Here is a 23,754-nt window from a genome sequence, read left to right on the forward strand (position 1 = left end):
TAGTGCCATCATATAGCATTGTGGGAAGAAAGAGGGGATGTTGGGCAGAACTGAGATCAGTCACTGTTTGGTTTTGTGAATGGGAATCAACAGGTTCTTCATTGAGCTGAGAGGATTCCCACATATGTCGCTGCTGCTGCATGTGGTGGAGGATCAATGTTCCTACAGAATGAAGACATATGCAGGGCACAGAGTGGTTCGAGGGAAAAGGGGTTGAGTCCCAATTGATAAATGGTGAAATCTGAATTCAATTAACTAACAAATGCATTGAAATGATGATTTTTGATTCAAGATCAGGAATTCAAAACTAGTATCATTGATGGTGACTGTGAACATACTCACAAGTGTCACCAAAACACATCTATGTCACTGATGCACTTTAGGCAAGTAAATCTCCAATTTCTTTCTTGGCCTTGTCATGTGACACCAGAGCCACATCAATATGGTTGCTCTGAACTACCCTACAAAATAACCAAACAAGTTCAACTGTAGTTAGGCAACAAATACTGGGACGGGCAGATCATATAAAAGAATTGGGTAAGAATGAGGTAAACATCTGATGGTATTATTACAGAACTCAGTCACAGCACATGACCAATAGTTTACAAGTCAACTGGAGAGGGAAAAACTTGTTTTATCCATTCGCTCTCTCTCTCTGGTCACATTGTCCCAAGTTTTTCCATGTTTTTGGGCAGCAATGGAAACTTATTAAAATGAAGGGCAGGTGAATGACACATTGTACTTGCCTAAAAGGTCACATTACAATTAAGCATCATGACCATCAATGTTGCCACTCACCCACAGCCATTTAATCTCTCAATAGGGTCAGAAATTAACAAATCTATTCTTAAACAAAGTCCAACTGAAGGAAATACGAATCCTCAGAAATTTCTTTCAAATTAAAAAAGTTCCAAAAGGTTGATCAAAATAAATTCCACGAAGTAAAGGTTAGGTTAGGTCAGCATAGTTCCAGAGGACCTTGGGGCTGCTCTCTCTTTCGAGAGAGATGGCTGGTGGTGGTTCAACCTGGAGTCACCGCACCTTAGGTGAGGGGTGAGGTTGAGAAGTTGGCATCTTCATGATGACCGCAGCTGGTACGGGAAAAGAACCCAGGAAATACTGATGGCCCTGAATAACCTCAGTCAAAATTCACTATCTATCTGCTGTGCATAATGCTACCAATCTCAGCTGGTTCCTGTCCAATTGCTTTCTGATTATTTGCACAAATTCTGCACTTAACCATTCTAGCTCTTTCATCTTCTGGCTGACCTATACTGTGAACCTCTCCAAGTGCTTTTATTTCTGATTTCTAGAATCTGCAGTTTCATGCTCACCAGCATATTTTAAATTAAAAGCTCCCTGCCTGGAAATGTCACTGTTCGAGTTCCACTAGTTGTGCGCTGCCCCCTCAACCAAGTACCTCTGGTCTGAAATTTACTGATTCAAAGTGACATAAAGCGAGTCCTACAGAATCTCTTCCCACTTGTACAAAAAAGATTGGTGATTAAATGCTTCTGCCTTGCTGTGATCCATGTCTGTGTGTGTGTGTCTAAATGGGTGTGTGTCTATGCGCATATGCATGTGTGTTGAGGGGTGGAGTGGTTTACGTGGGTGCCTGCCAATGTGGGAGTGGTTCAACATATTGTCTAGCTAACACCAATTGTTACAGTTAACCTGAGAATGCAACTTTTTAAAAAAGTTTTGTGATTTACACATGAAAGGAGTGAAACTATCATGGTATTCGAACAGATGAAGGACTCAACAGACAATCAAGGTATTTTTTCAATGTATAATTTCAGTTACGTCACACTGTAAACTTTTGCAATAAATTCTGTGCCTTACAATTGTGTCCTCCACAACCACCTGATGAAGGAGCGGCGCTCCGAAAGCTAGTGCTTCCAATTAAACCTGTTGGACTATAAACTGGTGTTGTGTGATTTTTAACTATGTCTCTGTGTGTGTGTCTAAATGGGTGTGTCTATGCGCATATGCATGTGTGTTGAGGGGTGGAGTGGTTTACACCGGTGCCTGCCAATGTGTGTTTGCCGGGGTGTGTGTATATGTTTCAGATGTCTAAATAATCCTGGGAATGGGACATTCCCTTTTATCCCAGTGTAAATATAAAACACTCTCAAGCCATGTTCGCTATTAGAGTAAAGCTTCCTTTAGCCCGTCCTAATAATGTGTCTTAGTCACAGTCACATACAATTTCTTCCTTTTGTACTTTTTTCAATTCTTACAACAGCTATCTTATGCCAATTTGTGTGAGCTTTTTGAGGTGGATTGGTTTTTTTCAATTTCACCTGACATAGAACCCTCACAGCTGGCCAACTCTCATCTGAAATAAACTTCCCCGGATCCAAAACCTAGGCTGAAGAAGTGAAGCCATTCAGCCAGTGAAATTAAGTCTCTTGTTCCACTGCCTCACATTCAGTCCAATTTTCCTTTTGTACTTTGGTCCAGACTGGGGAGAGATGCAGAACATCACCACCATGGAGAACCGAGTGGAGCTGAAGGGATTGGAGAAATTCACCAATTACAGTGTGCAGGTGCTGGCGTTCACACAGGCGGGAGATGGAGTGCGTAGCTTGGTGCTCTACACTCAGACAAAAGAAGACAGTAAGGACCTTCTCTCTTTTTGTTCTACTGTAGACATTGAGTAAGTTTTGTTTTTCAGATTTTACATGACATAACTGAGTCTTCAGCAGCACAACGTGACCAGGGTCAACAGCACACAATGATGCTTTCAATGAGGAATATTTCTGGAAATAATTGTTGCCAAGGAGGCTTTAAAACTCATAACTCATGGATACAGCATTCCTTTGTCAACTCCTTTAACATTATTTTATACAGGTCAGCAGGTGGCATGGTGGCTCAGTTGCTAGCACTGCTGCCTTACAGTGCTAGGGACCTGGATTCAATTCCAGCCTTGGGTAACTGTCCATGTGGAGTTTGCACATTTTCCCCTTGTCTGTATGGGTTTCCTCTGGGTGCTCTGGTTTCCTCCCACAGTCCAAAGATGTGCAGGTTAGGTGAATTGGCCATGCTAAATTGTGCATAGTGTTCAGGGATGTATAGGTTAACTGCATTAGTCAGGGGAAATGTAGAGTAACAGAGTAGGGAAATGGATCTGGATGGGATATCTTTGGAGGGTCAGTGTGGACTTGTTACGCTAATGGCATGTTTCCACACTGTAGGGGTTTGATGATTTAAAAGAGCATTGAAAATTTCTCTCTGAGTGTCTTTTTTGTCAGATGACACTCTATAGTTCTTTAGATTAGATTAGATTACCTACAGCGTGGAAACAGGCCCTTTGACCCAACAAGTCCACACCAACCTGTCAAAGCGCAACCCACCCAGATCCATTCCCCTACACCTAACACAATGGGCAATTTAGCACGGCCAATTCACCTAACCTGCACGTTTTTGGACTGTGGGAGGAAACCGGAGCAAACCCACACAGACATGGGGAGAATGTGCAAACTCCACACAATCAGTCGCCTGAGGCAGGAATTGGACCCGGGTCTCTGGTGCTGTGAGGCAGCAGTGCTAACCACTGTGGTATCGTAGTATTTGCTGTTATCTTGTTTTAGCTAATCTTCCCACCTATTCTTTTTAATCTCAATTACATCCTGACTTTTGGGCCTTGGCTTCTTCTCGATTAAAGGGAATGTTGAAATTGGGCTTATGTAGAGCTATCAATTAAAATTCTCCATCTGTCAATTGGTGCTTATTAATTTGTATCTCCTTCACAAATTGGAGCCAAGTGTTTGGTCTTGGCAGACATGACAGTGTGTTCAAGATGTCCTCTTGATAGCGCTGGCAAGTTTTCCAAGTAGTTTTCGTGGCTGAGTTATGTTAGGGTTCCATTGGTGAGCTGCTGATCAATTGATCCTGAATATATGACAGGGAACTTGGCTGACCTCAGGAAGTTGGAAGCTTAGGAGACAATGTCCCCAGAGGGTTTTGAATGGCTTATATTAATGCTTGTTCACTTCAGGAAGACCATTCCTCCTGACCCTGTCAGGTTTTGGGATGCACTTTAATTGTAAGCCTAAATTAATGGCAATTATAGACTGAATTTGGAGAAAGCCAATCTAAAGTTTACTCATCCTGATTAATTGCAAGATCCATTTCAATTACAAATACTTTTTCACCAGTTTTACAGAATATATTAAATATATCGAGACAAGTACAAAATAATTGATTCCTAATAAAGTTTCAGCTTATCAACACTGGCATAGCAATTTGCAAGACTGGTTGACTATCTCTTTATCTGTTCTGTTCACTAAAGTTCTTCTTCTGTCTTCTTGATGTACATTAAACTACTAAGACCGAGGCCTTATTAACCCTTGCTCTCCACTACTCACTGTACATGAGCAAAATCATCCTACAGGAACAGTTCATGGACAATTTTGGATTGGCTAGGTAATCTATGCCTAATTCCTGATTGATTTCTTTAAAAGTAACGGTCATCTTAGCGATAATCACTTCCTTCTGTCTCCTTATTAATTCTTTAAGATGCCAATCACATTTGTCCCTTTTATGATAGCCTGTCCCTCTAAGCTAACCAACTCCATAGATCATTACTAAGATAAGATGGTCAGGCGGCATCCAAGGAGCAGCAACACATTTTCAGCTCTGATCTCCAGCATCTACAGTCCTCACTTTCTCCTATAAGATAAGATGGTGCCAACAAACAATTAATGCACTGAAAACAACAAATACTGGTGATCACAGCGGGTCAGGCAGGATCCATGCAGAGAGAGCAAGCTAATGTTTAAAGTCTGGATGATTCCTCATCAGAGCTCTGATCTCCAGCATTTGTTGTTTTTGGTACAGATTGCAGCATCTGCAGTAATTTGCTCCTAAACAATTAATGCATCTGCTTAAATCATGAAATGATTGATTCTCACCCCCTATTGACCCAAATGATACATCTGAATGTTCTATCAATATCTTTTCACTACAAGAACCATATGAGACTCCACAATAACTGTTAATGCTTAAAACAAATTAAAGCTCAAAATGACCATACAACTTAATACACATCGGCCCATTACATACATTAAGTTATCATTTTAAACCATAGTTGCATCTTTGAGTACAAGTCTTTTGCTTAACTGCATTCTTATATGTGTTGGCCTAAGTTTGTATTAGTCTGAGCCATAAAATAGAATTAAAATGATACACTTTATCTTTAACATGACTTATATGTCTTTCTTCCCCACTGGAATTAATACAACGAACCACACTCAAACAGAATACACTTTAGTTCCTCACTTGTTTAATCAAGTCAACATATTTATTATTGAAAAATAACTCACCCCTACAACTCCAAAGTTGTAGGGGTGAGCTATCACATACAAGCTGTTTTTTAAACTTTCCTTCTGTGACAAAGGAATCCCCTATTAAAGCCAAATGGTGAGATTATTCAATATAAGCTGCCAAAGGGTTGGATGAGGAGTGTGGCCAATCAATGCTTCACATTGATGTTGCATTAATGTTACAGTAACCTTACACTGGCCTTAGATGAGCATCGCCTTGATTTTAAAATTCTCACCTTTGAGTTTAAATCCCTTGTCTCTCCCTATCACTGTGACCTCCTCCAAAATTGCTGAGCTCCTCCAATTCTAGCCTTTTTGCTGCACTCCCAGTTTTAGTCACTTCACTGTGCCTTCAACTATAGACCATCACTTCTGGAGTACTCTTGCTAAACCTCGTTACCTCGCCCTCTTAAGTCTTTCCTTATAACCTCGATGTGAGTCGCGATACATTCTGCGGAGTTTTAAAGGAGGATCGAGAGCACTATCCGGACACTATTTTCACTTTATAGATAGGATAGATTCTTCAATTTAAATTTCTGTTTTAACAGAGTTAGCGAACAGCCATGCATCCTGCTACCTACTTCACACCCAGTAGAGTTACTGATAAACAAATGACAGTCCCAACCCCCAGAGCTGCAGCATGTTATGGAATCAACATTGCTTTTTCTGTGTACATGATGCAGTCAAGGAGAGTTTCTGATTGTGCTAGAAATTGTATTGAGAAGCTGCCAAGTTTAATGAGTAGGAAATCAATCTCTCATTTAATGACCCAAGTTTCAGCTCTTTTGATGATTAGAATCAGCCTTCTTTAAAGTTTTTGTGTTTGGACTGTTCAGATTTGCCTCACCAAATAAGCAACCACTGGACCATGTGCGGGAGGGAAAATTCTGTGCTGTAGTGGGTACTGTCTCTGCCTCTGAGCCAGACACTCCAGGGTCGAGTCCCACTCCGAGACTTGATGGCTACAGAAGATGTGTTCATTACACAGCCAAACTGATTGGTTGTTGACTCACCTCAGTTCATCAGTGGTTGGGTGGGAGAGCCAGCAGTGCAACAGCCTTTCCAAATGTAAAGATTCCACACACAAGCCTTTGCTCTTCGCTCCACAGCAAGCACTCACCATCCTTTGCTGATGATGAACATGGAGTCCTCCACCACCTGAGGAGAAGGTTGCCAATTGTCTTCTACCTGACCAAACCAATTGGACTGACACAACTCACCCTGGCATACAGTGGTAGTAAAGTAAATGCTTCCTCTCTATTGAAACACATAAACCGCATTTACCGATTCTCTGACATCTTAACTCACTCTACTAAATCATCCCTCACTTAAATAATGGGATCTGACCAGCTGGTAAACATCATTGGTTTATTGATGGTGAACAGTGTACCTTAATTAAGTGAGGATGGTGACATCATGGCAAATTTCACTGAGAGGACTGTAGTGGTGTAAGTGGTTCATTTGCTGAACTAAGAATCTTAGAATCACACAGTATAGAAGAGTACCTACGGCCCATCAGATCTGTAATGCCATAAAAATAGTTAAACAGCCTTCATTGGTAATCCAATAGAACATGACTCAATACCCGCCTGCACTCTGAGAATTTCACCTTTCCTACTTTTGTAAATATGTGTTGTGTCAGAAAAAGTGACAGTAAAGCTGATTTATTAATCTCCTTTGGGGAGGAAATGTGGTCAGGCTGGTACGCGACTCCGATCCTGTTGTGGGGTGGTTCATTCGGAGATTACTCAGTTGTAACAACCACAAATAGGCAATTAATGCTGCTGTCTCCACCACAAATTCTTGCCACGAGCTTGGTGCTTCGTGTCTTCATCACTCCGAAGGACTGCTGCGGCTGACAATGATGGAGATAAATGAACGCTGGCAAGGAATATAAAAATATAAGAACGTTAGAATATAAGAAATACCTCCTGGGATAAATGCAATCCTTTCTACAGTTGGCCATCCATGTACCAATGAAATACAACAGGAGAAAAACAATGAAAATGTAAAAAATTAAAATCATAAGATTTCGGAGCTGAACTGACTAGTCAGACCATTTAGTCTGCTCTGCATTTCAGTGAGATCTTGGTTAATCTGATAATCCTCAACTCCACCTCCCTGCCTTTACCCCATAACCCTTGACTCCCTTACTGATTTAAAAATTTGTTTATCTCAGCTTTGTACATACTTAATGACCCAGCCTTGGCAGTTCTGTCCATATTCCCAACCATCTGAGAGAAGAAGCTCCTCCTTATCTTTCTCTTAAATATGCAACCCCTTTTAAGAGTTGAAAATCTCTGGTCCTAGATTCTCCCACAAGGGGAAACCACCTTTCCACACCTAAGTCCTCTAAGAATCTTGTCAATGAGGCCATCTCTCAATGTTTTATATTTCAATAAGTACAAGCCAAATCGTCTCAACCTCCGCTGATATGTTTGTCTGTCCCATACTTGGCATTAGCCTAGTAAACCTTGTCTGCAGTGCCCCAATCCTAGTATGTCCTTCCTTAAATAAGAGAAGCAAAACTGTTCACTTGTTCTGATTGTGGTCTGACTGGCATGTAGCACAGTTTTAGCATTAAACTCCTTCCTTCGTCCATTCTGCTCTTTTCAATTCGGCCGCTCTGCATTATTTAGTGACTGTGCTGAAATATTCAGATATGTCACCAAGATCCAAATGACTGTAGCCTTGCCAGGTGGAAGTGACGGTTATTAAGAGAAAAAAGAATTGTAATTGGACAGCAGGCGAGTGCAAGACTCTGCTGGGAGAGGCGAGCGTGGATGGAACTGTAGTTGTCCAGCAAGCTTGGCTTTTGACCGATGAAGTGATTTAAAATTAAAATGTACCTAATTATAGACTGCAGTCTGAAATTAAGGCTTCAGTTCATGCCAGAACAAATCCTATCATGTTCAGATCCATTATAACATGCCACCTCCAAGGTTATTAATTGTTGCTTGATTGCAGTGGATAGTAAATCCTGATGGAATTCTGCCAGATCAACTGGATGACCCAGTTTCTCCCACAAAGTGGGATCTGCATGCAGTTTTTTTAATGCCAGGGGTCCCATGTATTTGCATATTTTTTCATTAACTAATCCTTTCTCGCATCAAAGTTAAGAGTAGGATTTGTATTTTCCAATTCAAAAGAAAATCCAAGATCCCTGAATAATTATTAATGTATTTAATCATCTCTAGCCCACAGATGATGATGCTGTCATTTTTTTGTTTTCAGCCACATTTAATCCTTCTGGGGGAATAATGCATGATGATGAATGAGCTGAGGTTTGCATGTTTCCCAGTGGCCTTTAAGTCATGAATCCGTGTTGCAGTTGAGTCCCCTCTGGGCTTGCTGCTACCTTCGTTGATTATTATTGTGCGTCTGGATAGTGGCAGCTGTCTTGAGAGGAACCCTGTGCACTTTATGAGTTCCCAGCAGACCACTGGACCAGACAGGGAGCTGATAATGCCCGAGGCAGGCTCAAGCATGGCAGATACTCCAACGTTTCTCTCAACGTTATCAAAATAGATGGGTCAACAGCTACGTCTTGCATCCAACCCAGGCTTTTAACATGGGGAAAATGACCCAAAGCACTTTGTCGAGATGAAGCATACATCTAGAGGGTAATGAAATGCAAGATGAAAGAAGAGGTTTTGCTAAGCCTTTTAATTCAGGTTTTCACTGCACCATAGTACCAAGGCAACCCTGCACTGTCAAATGCAAAATGTAACATTTGAGGCCCCATTTTCAATCTCAAGTGGGTATGGAAGATCCCACAGCACTATTCAGAGAAGAGCAAGAGAATTCTGGCCAATATTCGTCCAAAACAGCCAATCTGCTCACTTTTGTTAGATTCATTCATGGGCATGGGGATGGCTGACTGGGCTATGATTTATTGCCCATCACTAATTGTCCCTTGATCTCAGTGGCTTCCTGGGGCCTTTTCAGAGGATGATGAAGGGTCATTCACTTTGCTGTGTGTCACATGTCAGCCAGACCAGGTAAGGACAGCAGATTTCACTGGGATCATGAACCATTTTACATCAATCATCAATGCCGGCATCGCTGCCAGTAGGCTGGTCTTTTTTTTCAAATTGAACTCAAATTTTACCATCTGGTACAATAGGATTTGAATCCCTGTGCCCCTCGAGCATTAGCCTGGATAACATTTTCCCTGGAGCGACAGAGGCTGAGGGTTGACCTTAGAGAGCATTATAAAGTCACAAGGAGGATGGATAGGGTGAATAGGGTCTTTTCCCCAAAGTAAGGGAGTCCAAAACTAGAGGGCATAGGTTTAAGGTGAGATAGGAAAGGTTTAAAAGGGGCAACATTTCACGTAGAGGGTGGTGTGTGTATAAAATGAGCTATCAGAGGAAGTGGTGGAAGCTGGTACAATTACAGCATTTAAAAGGCATCTGGATGGGTATATGAATAGGAAGGGTTTAGAGGGATATGGGCTAAATGCTAGCAAATGGGACTAGATTAGGTTAGGATATCTGGTCAGCACGGATGATTTGGATGGAAGGGTCTGTTTCCATGATGTACAGCTCTATCTCTCTATGATGTAGTGATATTACCACTACACCAGTGCCTCCCTGATTCTAATGCCTGAATTGCTGCTGAATTTCTCCATATTATAATGGTGAGAGCTTTTTAAAGGTGCTTATTTGGCTGGAATATGCTTTTAGGCATCCTGATATCATTCTGATTCAATTCAACTTTTTTCTCTTAAAGCAACAATAGAGCCATAACAACATGGTGGGATTAGGTAAAGGCAGGTGAAGTTGTGGAGGAGCTTGCTAACTCAAAGTACATGACCAGCTCTCTGGGGGCAAGAACAGCTTTGGCATAGCGAGGTCATGAGGAGAATGTGGCCACGGGGGGTGGTGTACTACATAAACATGTCAACTGAAGACAAAAAATATAAGTCAGTGGCCCTAACCCTAAATCCAATCCAGCAAACTTTCATGGCACAAGGCAATCCTGTAAAATCTGGTTGTGTGGAGCATTCTGGGTAAATTATGGTGGAGTTTTTCTAGATTGAGTATTTTGGGAGATGTGCAGTGGATGTCAACAAGGACAAAGATGGGTATGGGTGTGGAATTAATGCAAGATTGAGGTTTTTTGGATATAAGGTAGTTTAGATAGTGAAAGGTGAAGTTGCCAGAATCCCAGATGACTGGTGCTGATTTAAGCTAAGGGTCAGTATACTTTAGGTGATGGGAAAGGTTAAGAAGTAAAGTCCTTCATGATAACCTCAGCCAGTGCAGGAATTGAACCCACACTGTTGGGGCCACTCAGCATTGCAAGTTAGCTATCCAGTCAGGCGGTATGGTAGCTCAGTGGTTAGCACCAGGGACCTGGGTTCAATCCCCCCCTCGGGCGGCTGTCTGTGTAGAATTTGCATGTACTCCCTATGTCTGTGTGGGCTTCCTCTCACGGTCCAAGGATGTGCAGGCTAGGTGGCTCAGCCATGGGATTGCAGGATGACAGGGATTGAGTCTGGTTGGGATGCTTCTTGGCGGGTCAGTGTGGATTCAATGGGCCAAATAGCCTGCCTTCACACTGTAGGGTTTCTATTCTGTGAGCTTACTGGGCCCCTCATTTCAAGAAAGTGGAAGTTTAAAAATCATTCATGGTCCAGCTTTCCTGTCTTTCCTCATGGTACTTACTAAGAGAGAATCAAGCACCGACTATCAACTGAATGCAGCTCATGAACATGGAAAAAGAAGAGCTCATTAGTATAAAAATTATGAGCATTATTCACAGCTAGAATGCATATAAACCGCTACATAATTGTTATTAAAAAATGGCCACTGCCAATGATTTGAGCCACATCTCCTGCCAGCCATAATGTCGGCTCAATTATTCAGTAATTTATCGTTTGAATATTTCACATAAAATCTGTAGCTTGTGCTGTAAATAGAATAGCCTGAAGTTCGAAATCAAATAAGTGGTGCTGCACTTATGCAATTTTTATGAAGAAATAAAGGATTTGTACCTATGGCCTCAGGGGCTTTGTCACAGATTAATCTACATACATAGGTTCTGATCTGAACCCTGCCATCCTAAACAGGTGCAGAGAATGTGGATTAACTTTGAACATGGATTAAATTGTGATGATGTAGCCCCTGGTAGTCTTAAATATTAGAATTTATCTTTATTGGTCCAGTCATAATGCTTTCACATTAAGGATGTAATGCTGAAAAATGGAGGCTTAAGCTCTTGGCTGCCTGTATCATCTCTTTCCCCCCCTGCAGTCTCTTCCCAGCAACGTGATCTCCCCCTACATCCCCCCCCACCCCCCCCACCCCCCCACCACAACAAGCCACATCGCTTAATACCTGTAAGCTGCTCAGAATTCAGTATCTCGTGGTAGGTAGGATTTGAGCAGTCTATCTGAAAATGATGATCACGATTGTCTCATCATCTGTCATTTTCGTATTAATTATCACACCCCTTAAAGTGACAGAGGCCCTTCTCTCCCCCACCGCCTCAAACATTTTTGAGAGGGAGGTCTGATTTATACTTCTGACCATAATAACTTGAGAATAATTTCGCAAATAAACATGTTCTTTAGCTTATTCCACTGTCTGCTATTTTATGTATAACACACACACACACACAGTCACACGCACACACACACATGCACGCACACTCATACACATACACACTTATACACCCACACATGCAGACACATACACATACACACACACGTTCATAAAATTTTGTAACATCAGCACGATGATTCTTGCATTTATTCACAAATACTGCATTGCCTGAAGGGGTGTTTTCTTATTCTTCCCTGCAAAAGGAAATTCTTACTTTTCACTGCAAAGATGGAAAGCTTTCTCTGGAATTCTAGAACTGCAAAAGGGACACAACATTTTTCACATGAATAACAGTATCCATTTCAATTTTCCAACTCAATTTCAGTGAAGATGGAGCCAGTCATAAGGTTGAATGCTGTTGTCCCTCAACCCCCAGCCTGGGTGAACAGTGAGCCTGCAAACATCAGCACATTCAGACCGTTAACCGAATCACAGTTTAGTCTGACTTACTGGGCCCACAGTGGAAACTAAATCCTGCTTACTCCCCTCTGCAAATATAGCATTCACATCTTTACATTAATCAGACCTGCTTTATTCCCAATTCATGAAGTGAACCGAAATGACAATCAGGAAGAATGTGTCAGAAGTCACATGACACCAGATTATAATCTAACAGATTTATTTGAAATCACAAGCTTTCGGAGCTTTCACCAAAGGGGCAGCAATCTGAAAGCTTGTGATTTCAAGGAAACTTATTGGACTATAACTTGGTGGCATGTGACTTTCTGACTTTGCCCATCCCATTCCAGTGCCAGGCACCTCCACATCATGGAAGAACATGGTGACGTAAGTAGCCCTAAGAAACCTTTAGGCGGAGGTGGGTACTGCAGATGCTGGAGATTAGAGTCAAGATAAGTGTGGTGCTGGAAAAGCACAACAGGTCAGGTAGCTGGTGAAATCCACATTGATGCCATGAGGTTGGAGGGTTGTGAGGCAGAATATGAGGCATCCTTCCTACAGGCGTCGGGTGGTAAGGGAGTGGCGATGGAGAAGGCCCAAGACTTTCATGTCCTCGGCAGAGTGGGAGGGGGAGTTGAAATGTTTGGCCATGGGGCTGTGGGGCTGATTGGTGCGGTGTCCCGGAGATGTTCTCTGAAGCACTTGGCAAGAAGGTGTCCAGTCTCCCCAATGTAGAGGAGACTGCATCGGGAGCAACGGATACAATAAATGGCGTGAGTGGAAGCACAGGTGAAACTTTGATGGATGTGGAAGGCTCCTTTGGGGCCTTGGACGGAGATGAGGGGGGGAGGTGTTGGTACAAATTTTGCAATTCCTGCAGTGGCAATGGAGGGTGCCAGGAGGGGAGGGTGGGTTGTTCGGGGGCGGGGGGAGGGGGTGGCGTGAACCTGACTGGTAGTCATGGAGGGAACGGTCTTTGCGAAAAGCAGATAGGGATGGGAGGGAAATATATCCCTGGTGGTGGTGTCCGTTTGAAGATGGTGGAAATGTCAGCTGATGATGCGATTTATGCGGAGGTTGGTAGGGTAAAACCAGACGGTTCTGTCCTTGTTGCAGTTGGTGGAGTGGTGTTCGAGGGCGATGGTGTGGGATGTGGATGAGATGCATTGGAGGGCATCTTCAACCATGTGAGAAGGGAAATTGTGGTCTTTAAAGAAGGAGGTCATCTGGTGTGTTCTGTGGTGGAACTGGTCCTCCTGGGAGCAGATACGGCAGAGGCGGAGGAATTGGGAATACGGGATAGCATTTTTGCACGAGGTAGTGTGGGAGGAGGTGTAATCCAGGTAGCTGTGGGAGTCAGTGGGTTTGTAAAAAATGTCTGTGTTGAGTTGACCATCATTGATGGAGATGGAGAGGTCCAGGAAGGGGAAGGAGGTGTCAGGGATGGTCCAGTTGAATTTAAGGTCTGGATGGAATGTGTTGGTAAAGTTGATGAACTGTTCAAACTCCTTGTGGAAGCATGAGGTGGCGCTGATGCAGTCATTAATGTAACGGAGGAAGATGTGGGGAGTGGTGCTGGTGTAACTTCGGAAGACAGACTATTCTATGTAGCCGACAAAGAGACAGGCGTAGCTGGGGCCCATGCGGGTACCCATGGCTACTCCTTTCATCTGGAGGATTCGAAGGAGAAATTGTTGAGGGTGAAGACCACTTCAACCAAACAAATAAGAGGGTCAGTGGAAGGGTACTGGTAGGGGACCTTGCTAGTCCATTCTGGAATTTATGCAAGACATATAAAAGTACGAGGGTGTGCAAGTCCTGTCATTCATTATCAAGAACCTTTGTTGTCCTTTCATCATTCTCGAAGGATTGGTAATTTGTCAGGGAGATGGTGGTGCTGCAGTACTACCATTTAACTGGGAATCATGAAGCTCAGGTTAATGTTTTGGGAAAACATGTTCAAATCCCAACAAGAAAACCGATGAAATTTAAGCTCCGCTAATTAAGTAAAACGTTGGAATTGAAAGCCGGTTTCGGGTGATGGTGATTGTTAAACAATTATTGATTGGTGTGAAAACCCAGCTAGTTCACTAATGTCCTTTAGAGAAGAAAATCTGCCATCCTTACCTGTCTGGCATACATGTGACTGCAGACCCACAGCAATGGGGTTGACTCTTGATTGCCGTCTGAAATGAACATGGGAAGTCACTCAGTTCAGAGAGAATTCAGGATGGGTAATAAATGCTAATCTGGCCAGTGATGCCTACTTTCCATGAACGAGTAACAAAAGTGAATAAAATTGCCCAGTTTATCATCAACACGCTTCCAAATCATTTCTGTTATTAAGATTAGATTCCCTGCAGTGTGGAAACTGGCCCTTCGGCCCAACAAACCCCCACCGACCCTTCGAAGAGTAACCAACCCAGACTAATGCACTTAACACTATGGGCAATTTAGCATGGCCAATTCACCTGACCTGCACATCTTTGAACTGTGGGAGAAAAACTAGTGGGAATGTCTAAACTACTTAAATAATAGGAGAAAGAACATTTATAAAAACAAGTTCAACAAGAAGAGATTTGTTTAAAAACATGAAGATTGTATGATTGATGTGATAGTTTTAAGACGGAAATGAACACTAGTGTCAGCACTCAAGATTTCTGGGTGTGTCATGGTTTGGTCAAAATAACAGATGGTACTCTGCCTAAGTGTTTTTATATATGCTTTTGTGGGATGTGGGCATCACTGGCTGGGCCAGTATTTATTTCCCAACCCTTATTGCCCTTGCACTGAGTTGCTTACTTGGTTATTTCAGAGGATAATGGAGTCAACCATGTTGCTGGGGGTCGAGAATCACATGGAAGCTAGACTGGGTAAAGAATGCTCATTTCCCTCTCTCAAGGACATTACTGAATCAGAGGGGTTTTCAGGACAATTGATTGCAGTCATGTACTCACGATTAACCAGCTTTTGATTCCATATTTATTCAGTGAATTCAAATTTCACCAACCGCCATAGTGGGATTTGAACCCATATTCCCAGAACATTAGTGTAGGATAAGACCATAAGACCATAACACATAAGAACAGAAATTAGGCGATTCAGCCCATCAGATCTGCTTCATCATTCAAACATGGCTGATAAATTTCTCAGTCGAAAAGCATGCACTGGAAAAGCACAGCAGGTCAGGCAGCATCCGAGGAACAGGATAGTCAATGTTTTGGGCGTAAGCTCTTCATCAGGAATGTCATTCCTGATGAAGGGTTTATGCCTGAAATGTTGACTCCCCTGTTCCTCGGATGCTACCTGACCTGCTGTGCTTTTCCTGCGCCACACTTTACAACTCTGACTCTCCAGCATCTGCAGTCCTCCCTTTCTCCTGGTAAGTTTCTCAACCCCATTCTCCAGCTTCCTCCCCATAACCGTCAATCCCCTTAATACTCAAGAAGCTATGTATCTCAGTCTTAAATATACTCAATGACCTGGCCTCCGCTGCCTTCTGTGGCAAGGAATTCCATAGATTCACCACTTTCAGACTGAAGACGTTTCTCCTCATCTCTTTTCTAAATTCATTCTGGATTGCTAGTCCAATGACATTAGTATGACACCACAACTCCTTAACTGATATGCCTAAGCTTCCACCACAGTTGAGGAACCTTATATCGCATCATTTGACATTTTCTACATCCAACCCCATATAACCTATGGTTTGTGAGAGGCAGTTAGCAGCTAGTGGTTATCATTGAGGCTCTACTATAGAGTCTTCTGGGGATCTGATTGAAATATCCCAGCACACATGCCACCAAACCTTTTAAAGGAATCAATGGTTCTAGTCAAGACTGTTTCAGTCTGGGCTGCGTTCTGAAGCTAGATCAAGGAGCTGAAAGACACACTGTTTTTACAAGGCCCTTCACTGTCTGTAGGTTGCCATGGTCCGTCCTCAAGACTGACAGTCAACCATTGACCTCCAGGTAAAGATCACTTTCCGAGATTATCAGATTGGGCTGATACCTGTGTGTGTACTGGGGAGACTGGGTTCATTGAAGGCATCAATCTTACAAACATAAAATTTCATCTACCAAGAGCAGGTAAATGGAGTTGTGAAGCAGATCAGTCACGATCTAACTGAATGGTGATTTAGGATATGAGGATTATTTGCCATGTAACTGCACAGAGGTCCTGTCTATTCAGCAGGCTAATGTTCATATTATGTACAGGGACAATCAGTGCTGAGCAATATATCTTTTAAAAGTACAATGTTTTTCCATGCCTTCCATAATAATAAACTTTATTTGCCCTTTTCTGCATATATTACAATAGGTTATGTTTTGGGAAATAGATGTACACCATATTTTCTTTCAGATTTTTACATAATAAAATGATTACATCAACCTCTGTGAACTTAAGTAGAAATCAATAAGAATTTAGGCAAGTATGTTTGCTGAAGTCTCTAGGGTAATCGTTGATACGCTTTAGTTTTGAAAAGGCAGTCTTTTGTGGCACATGCTGGTCTAGGAATTAATAAACAGCTTGACTAAATGTTATTAAAGCTGCTTTTCTTTATTTCACGCTCTGTTTATTCTTCGATTCAGTTCCAGGGCCTCCTGCGGAAATCAAAGCAGTACCCTCCTCAGCTAACAGCGTGGTGGTGGCCTGGCTCCCCCCTACCAAGCCAAATGGAATCATCCGCAAATACACCATCTTTTGTTCGAGCCCTGGATCTGGGCAGCCAGTAAGTAGCAACTTGTCCCATAACTTCATTCCCCATCCATTAACATTCAATATTAGCAACATGCCCCAAGAACACCAGGAAACTAAACAATCTGTAACCTTTCAGTCAAACTCCACTCTGGTAAATTCCGTGATTACAAAATAAATATTTACTGGGAAACTTTTTAAGTCTATGTAAGATTTCAGTCAGTCTTTCCAAGACACCACTGTTATCTCTCTCATTAGCCCTTAATAAGAACAACTCGTCCCTTAATCTTTCTCCCATCGAAACTCCCCATTTCACTATCTGCTCACCTCCTAAAGGGAGCTTATGACTGTGGTATCAATTTTGGGCTGTTCAGCCAGGCAAAGATTTTTGTACCTCAGCAATTTTTCACTCTGTAGCGCCCAAGACTGGACAAGACTTGAATAACGTCTTCATTCATGTGACAGCTCATCTGCATCTCCCTTTGCATGTCTACTGGGGTGCACTGATTGGTTCACTTCACCCAGTAACATCACTTCTGCCTGTTGCTCAGCTTCACTTGGGATTGTTGCTTCTCTTTAATTTGCTGTCTTGTTCTGACCAAACTGCTAAGTTGCCATGTCCACATTCTTCCTTCCCCCTACAATATCACTGTAATGGTTTTCCACGTGATTTAGTCAGTTCTGGGAACTACATTTTGCAGAACTCTAGGCTTTTCCCTCTTTCAATCTCCAGGTTTCCAAATAAACTAAAAGTTGGTGTCCTCAATTATTTCCTTTTGCTGAACTCTTCTTCTGTGGCTCTGTGGGGAGAACCAATGTCCTTCAGTCTGAAAACTGTTGGTTCAAGCTCACTCTGGAGACACAAGTGTACAGACTGATACTCCAGTGCAGTGCGGAGGGTGTACTGCACTCCTGCAGGTGCTATCTTTTGGCCAAGATGTTAAATCAAGCTTGTGTCTACTCTCTCAGATGACAATAAGATATCTCGAGGCACTCTTTTGAAGAGACGTCGGGGTGTTATTCCTGATTTCCTATCCAATATTTACCCTTCGACTGACATCACTGAAAAAAAACCCAGATTATCTGGTCACTTGCTGTGCATAAATAAGCAACTGTATTGTCTACATTACAACATTTTAAAGCATTTTATCAGCGGCAGTGTTCGCTGACCTCAACAACAGTGCATGCTCACAAATCAGGAAACATACATAGGCACAGTTCCACCTAATAAGTCATGACATACAATTTGGTGTCAGCCAACGCAACCTTTATCAGCAGTAAATTGCTTTGGGACTAAACTAAATTTATGAATGGCACTATATAGATGTAAATCCTCTTTGTTACCTTTCTCGCTGTTTTTATCCTTGTGTCTTGTGTTAAGAATCTTCACCTGGTCTTCCCCAGTGAGTCACGAGCTAACACATTGTTTCTAACTGGGCCAGCTGAGGCATTGTCCATGGCTCGTTTACTTTGCCCATGAGAGAAATACGCAAACCATCTGCCCAACAAATATGAGGAAAATTGAGAATATGCAGCAAAAAAAAAAATCCACAGAGAAACTCAGGAAGGATATTGAATAAATTTGAGATTGGATGGTTAAATTGCTGACCATTTCATTATTATGCTGTGGTATATTCTTGTGCTAACTGTGATGTGATAATTATCATAAGCACAAGTGCTGTACCCGGAAATGCTTTGGGAGCGTGGTGTGGCTGTATGCTCATTTTTTAGTGACTAATCTATACTATTTCAACATCCTGGGCAAGCGTCCGTGACCAATCACTGATGTTTCCAAACCGGGCTTACTTTGTAACAAACAGTCTGGTGACATTTAGAAAGGCAGTGTCACATAGCAAAGTGCCCATTCAGAGAGGTTTGCCCAGTTCAATGTGCAGAATGACCTTACGAGGGGTCTGAGAAGCCTCAACTGTTGTATTCATCTAACTTTCACAATGTACGCTGTGGCAGTCAAGGGAGTGGGACAACTAAACAGGAACACGGATTGTGTTCCCCATTCAGCTCAGGGATTATCATGTTGCATTTCTAGTGCAACAGCTCATGTCATACTAGGCTATGCACAAAGTGCTAGAAAATGAGATTAGATAGTCAGGCGATTTTGCTTGGCACAGGCATGATGGGCTGAACAGCCTTTTTCTGTGTACTAAGCTTCTATGACTCTACGACCCATTCAAAGAATTGAACCACCTACTCAGCATGAAGTCTTAATTACCTTGGTATAATCTGTTAACAGTGTACTGAGTGCAACAAAATCAGCAGGGTGGACCTCATAGAATATGAGGTAAAAACAATAACTGCAGATGCTGGAAACCAGATTCTGGATCAGTGGTGTTGGAAGAGCACAGCAATTCAGGCAGCATCCAACGAGCAGCTGAGTTCCCTCATTGGGGCTGTTAATCTGGTCCAATCAGACAGTCCTGGCTGACAGACAAGAACATAAATGCGAGAGGTTCTCGTCACTCTGAGAGCTGGCTCTGAGGGAGCTGGATCAGTGTCAAGGATTCTCCACATGTAAGTAAAGAGGGACTTGGTGATGGGATACCAGCCTCTGTGGAGTTATTTCAAACAACAGCAATATACTGTCTTCAAGTGTTGCAAATGTGTCAAAATCTTTATGGCAGAATAGCTAAATATCCACTTTCTACAGCGCTGGCCAGTGACTGTACAATCATTAATGGAGGTACCTTAACATTGCATTGGGCCCTGTGCTCCTTTAAGATTGCCTCTTTAACTGAAATAACTGCACAGAGGTCGGTGTCCCATAACCAAGGCACCTTTTATTTATAGGTGTAAAATACACTAGCTATGGCCAGACAGCTCAAAGCCAGTCCCTTGATTGAAGAGACCTTCTGAAATCCCTGGTTATATCTGTCAGCCAGGACTCCCTGACTGGCCCAGGTTAACAGCGTCAGTCAAGCAACTCATGGTCAATAAGATCCACCTGGTTCCAGTCACTTCATTAAACAATTTCATTAACCAAATTACAGTTTCTTGTTTCACACCTCCAGCATCCACAGTACCTTTTTTACAGTCAGTTCTGCTATAGTGCAGTTGTTCCATTCCGTGCAATCCCGTGTTAGAAGAAAATCATGTAACAGCAGCACCATTTAAGCTAATGGGGCTGGAATCACATTATAACCATTACGCAGTTTAAAATATCGCGCTTTAGAAACAGTGTCCTCAATTTGTCGATTGTGTTATAGCGAATGTGTGTTAACGAAACGCGTGTTATAACGCGTGTTATTTTGTTTATTATATCGCCGCTGCCTTATTGTTGGAGCTGCCATGTTACCTTCGGGATGTCAAATTCCAATTGGAAATTAACTACTTCATCTTCCCGATGAAGAGCTTATGCTCGAAACATCAACTCTCCTGCTCCTCGGATGCTATCTGACCTGCTGTGCTTTTTTAGCACCATACCTTTTGACTCTGACCCTCCAGCATCTGCAGTCCTCACTTTCCTCTAAAAAAGCAAAATTGGACAGATGCTGGAGATCTGAAATAAAAACAGAAAGTGCTGGAAGAACTCAGCAGCCCCGGCAGCATCCGTGGAGAGAGAAAGAGAGTTAGAATTTCAAAAGCAATATGACATTCAGTGGGAGATGCTGAATGCTGCCTCTAACCGTGACACATCAGGAGAGACCTTTGTGTAGCTTTATGTGGGTCATGACTCATGTGGGGGCCTCAGTTATTCACTGCTGATATCAATCTGGATGTGGCTGGGTTGAGGGTAGTTATTCCTCAGCCAAGAGGGGAGAATAGTTGATTCATCTCCAGCTCTGTGTTGCCGTCTGTTTGAATATCGAAGTATAACCCCATCACTGGCACAGGAAGCCACTTCACACCAGTTCTGATGAAGACTCACCGGACTCAAAACGTTAACTCTGCTTTCTCTCCCTGGATGCTGCCAGACCTGCTGAGTTTCTCAGGCAATTGCAGTTTCTTGTTTCACACTTCCAGCATCCACAGTACCTTTTTTACAGCTATAGTGCAGTAATTCCGTTCCTGTGCAATCCGTGTTATAAGAAAATTGTGTAATAGCGGTACCATTTACACTAATGAGGCTGTAATCGCAATTATAACTATTACACACTTTAAAAGATCGCGCTTTAGAAACAGTGTCCCCACATCGTCAATTGTGTCATAACGAATATGTGTTAACAAAAACACGTGTTATAACAGAGCGACCTATATTTTGTTTATTATATTGTCACTGCCTTATTGTTGGAGTTGCCATGTTACCTCCAGGTTGTCAAATTCCAAAGGAGGTTTTGTCACGTGGCCACCCAAATCCTACCCGCAGTCTTCCCTTCTGTCCTCAATCCAGCCTCTGCTCAAACTGCTAATGGAGCCAAAAGGCTCCTCAGTGAAGAAGCTTAATTATCAGTCAAACTCATTAAAAAAAAATTGCCTACAGATGTGGGTATCACTGGCTGGGCCAGCATTTGTTGCCCATCCCTAATTGCCTGGAGTGCAGTTAAGAGCAAGCACAATACTTGGGTCTGAAGTCACATGTAGGCCAGACCAGGTAAGGATGGCAGATTTCCTTCCCTCAAGGACATTAGTGAATGAGATGGGTTTTTCCAGATAATCAATTCACAGTCATCATTAGATTCTTACTTCCAAAGTATTATTGAGTTCAAAGTCCACCATCGCCCACAGTGGGATTTGAACCCAGGTCATTACCTGAATTAACAGTCCAGTGATAATGCCACTTGGCCACCACCTTCCACAGTTTCTTCAGAGCTCCCTTGTATCACCAGTATTACCAAATACATCAGTGAAAGGCTTCAGAGAAAAGAACACCCATTTCTGTTCTTTCAATGCCCCAAAGATTTTTTTCACCAGAAGTGCTCACTATTGAATCCTGGAAAATAATTATCAAGTCCTGAAGGATTCACAAGCCCCAGTTGTATCCCTTTGATAAGGATTCGGCTTTGTAGAAAATTGCAGGCCCAAATCCAGGCACCATTTTGCCAGAGCGGTGAGGAGACAAGGAGAGGTGAAGTGAGGGCTGCTGGAAAGGGTAAGTTTTCCCGCATTAAAAGGGACTTACCTTGGGAGACGTGCCTCCATTTGCCGAGAGGTGCGAGGGAGGAGCGAAGGACTTCTGGGAGGTCATATATTTGTGCGGTTGCGTTACCCGAAAAACTACTCGGGTAGTGTCTCCCACCCATCCTCCTCCTCTCACCAAAAAAAGACCTGTGCACCAGATTGGTAAGGTAACGAGTTTTTGTTTTATTCCTTATTTTTTCAACAGTCGCTTTGGGAATTTAAAATAGTGGGAATGGAGGTTAGGGCAGTTGAATGTTGCTCCTGCAGAATGTGGGAGGTAAGGGTCACCACTAGTGTCCCTGCTGACTACATCTGTGGGAAGTGCACCCAACTCCAGCTCCTCGAAAATCGCATTAGGGAACTGGAGCTGGAGCTGGATGAACTTTGGATCATTCGGGAGGCAGAGGGGGTTATTGAGAGGAGTTACAGGGAGGTAGTCACACCTAAGGTACAAGAAAAAGACAAATGGGTTACAGTCAGGGGACAGAAAGGGAACCGGCAGGCAGTGCAGGGATCCCCTGTGGCTGTTCCCCTCATCACCGTTTTGGTTACTGTTGGGGGGGGGGGGGTGGGGGGTGGTGGCGACTTACCAGGGGAAAGCAGTGGGGTACAGGGCTCTGGCACAGAGTCTGCCCCTGCTGCTCAGAAGGGAAAGGGGAAGAGGAGCAGAGCAGTAGTCATTGGGGACTCCATAGTTAGGGGGACAGATAGGAGGTTCTGTCGGGATGAAGGAGACTCACGGTTGGTGTGTTGCCTCCCAGGTGCCAGGGTTCGTGATGTCTCTGATCGTGTTTTTGGGATCCTTAAGGGGGAGGGGGAGCAGCCCCAAGTCATGGTCCACATAGGCACCAACGACATAGGTAGGAAGAGAGATGGGGATTTAAGGCAGAAATTCAGGGAGCTAGGATGGAAGCTTAGAGCTCGGACGAATAGAGTTATTGTCTCTGGTTGCCCGTGCCACGTGCTAGTGAGGCAAGGAATAGGGAGAGAGAAGAGTTGAACACGTGGCTACAGGGATGGTGCAGGAGGGAGGGTTTTGGATTCTTGGATAATTGGGGCTCTTTCACGGGTATGTGGGACCTCTACATGCAGAATTGTCTTCATCTGAACCAGAGGGGTACCAATATCCTGAGGGGGGATATTCGCTAAGGCTATTGGGGTGGGTTTAAACTAATCCAGCAGGGGGATGGGAACCAAATTGTAGTTCAAGTATAGAAAAGGTTGAGAGTAGGGAGGTCCAAAATCAAGTTTCAGGCACGCAAGATGGCACCGGCAAGCAAGAAGTTGGTTTGATGTGTGTCTACTTCATCACCAGGAGCATCCGGAATAAGTGAACTTGCAGCAAGGGTTGGTACCTGGGACTTCGATGTTGTGGCCATTTCAGAGACATGGATAGAGCAGGGACAGGAATGGTTGTTGCAGATTCCAGGATGTAGATGTTTCAGTAAGAATAGAGAAGATGGTAAAAGAGGGGGAGGTGTGGCATTGTTGGTCAAGGACAGGATTACAGTTGCAGAAAGGATGTTTGGAGACTCGTCAACTGAGGTAGCATGGACTGAGGTAAGAAACAGGAAAGGAGAGGTCACCCTGTTGGGAGTTTTCTATAGGCCTCCAAATAGTTCCAGAGATGTAGAGGAAAGAATAGC

General features: G+C 43.1%; 1 protein-coding gene across 1 annotated transcript in view; it reads left to right on the forward strand.

Annotated features, from left to right (window-relative positions):
- dscaml1 (Down syndrome cell adhesion molecule like 1) overlaps window positions 1–23,754 on the forward strand; it is a 586,372-nt gene that overhangs the window by 475,004 nt on the left and 87,614 nt on the right. The window contains exons 19-20 of the mRNA XM_043676579.2: window positions 2,464–2,619; window positions 16,930–17,069. Of these exons, the coding sequence (XP_043532514.1) occupies window positions 2,464–2,619; window positions 16,930–17,069 (296 nt within the window). The remainder of the gene's footprint in view (window positions 1–2,463; window positions 2,620–16,929; window positions 17,070–23,754) is intronic.

Source organism: Chiloscyllium plagiosum, unplaced genomic scaffold (assembly GCF_037043375.1).
Source record: "Chiloscyllium plagiosum isolate Xiang-an unplaced genomic scaffold, Cpla_swu_hap1 HiC_scaffold_29, whole genome shotgun sequence".
In the NCBI taxonomy this organism is placed as follows: Eukaryota; Metazoa; Chordata; class Chondrichthyes; order Orectolobiformes; family Hemiscylliidae; genus Chiloscyllium; species Chiloscyllium plagiosum.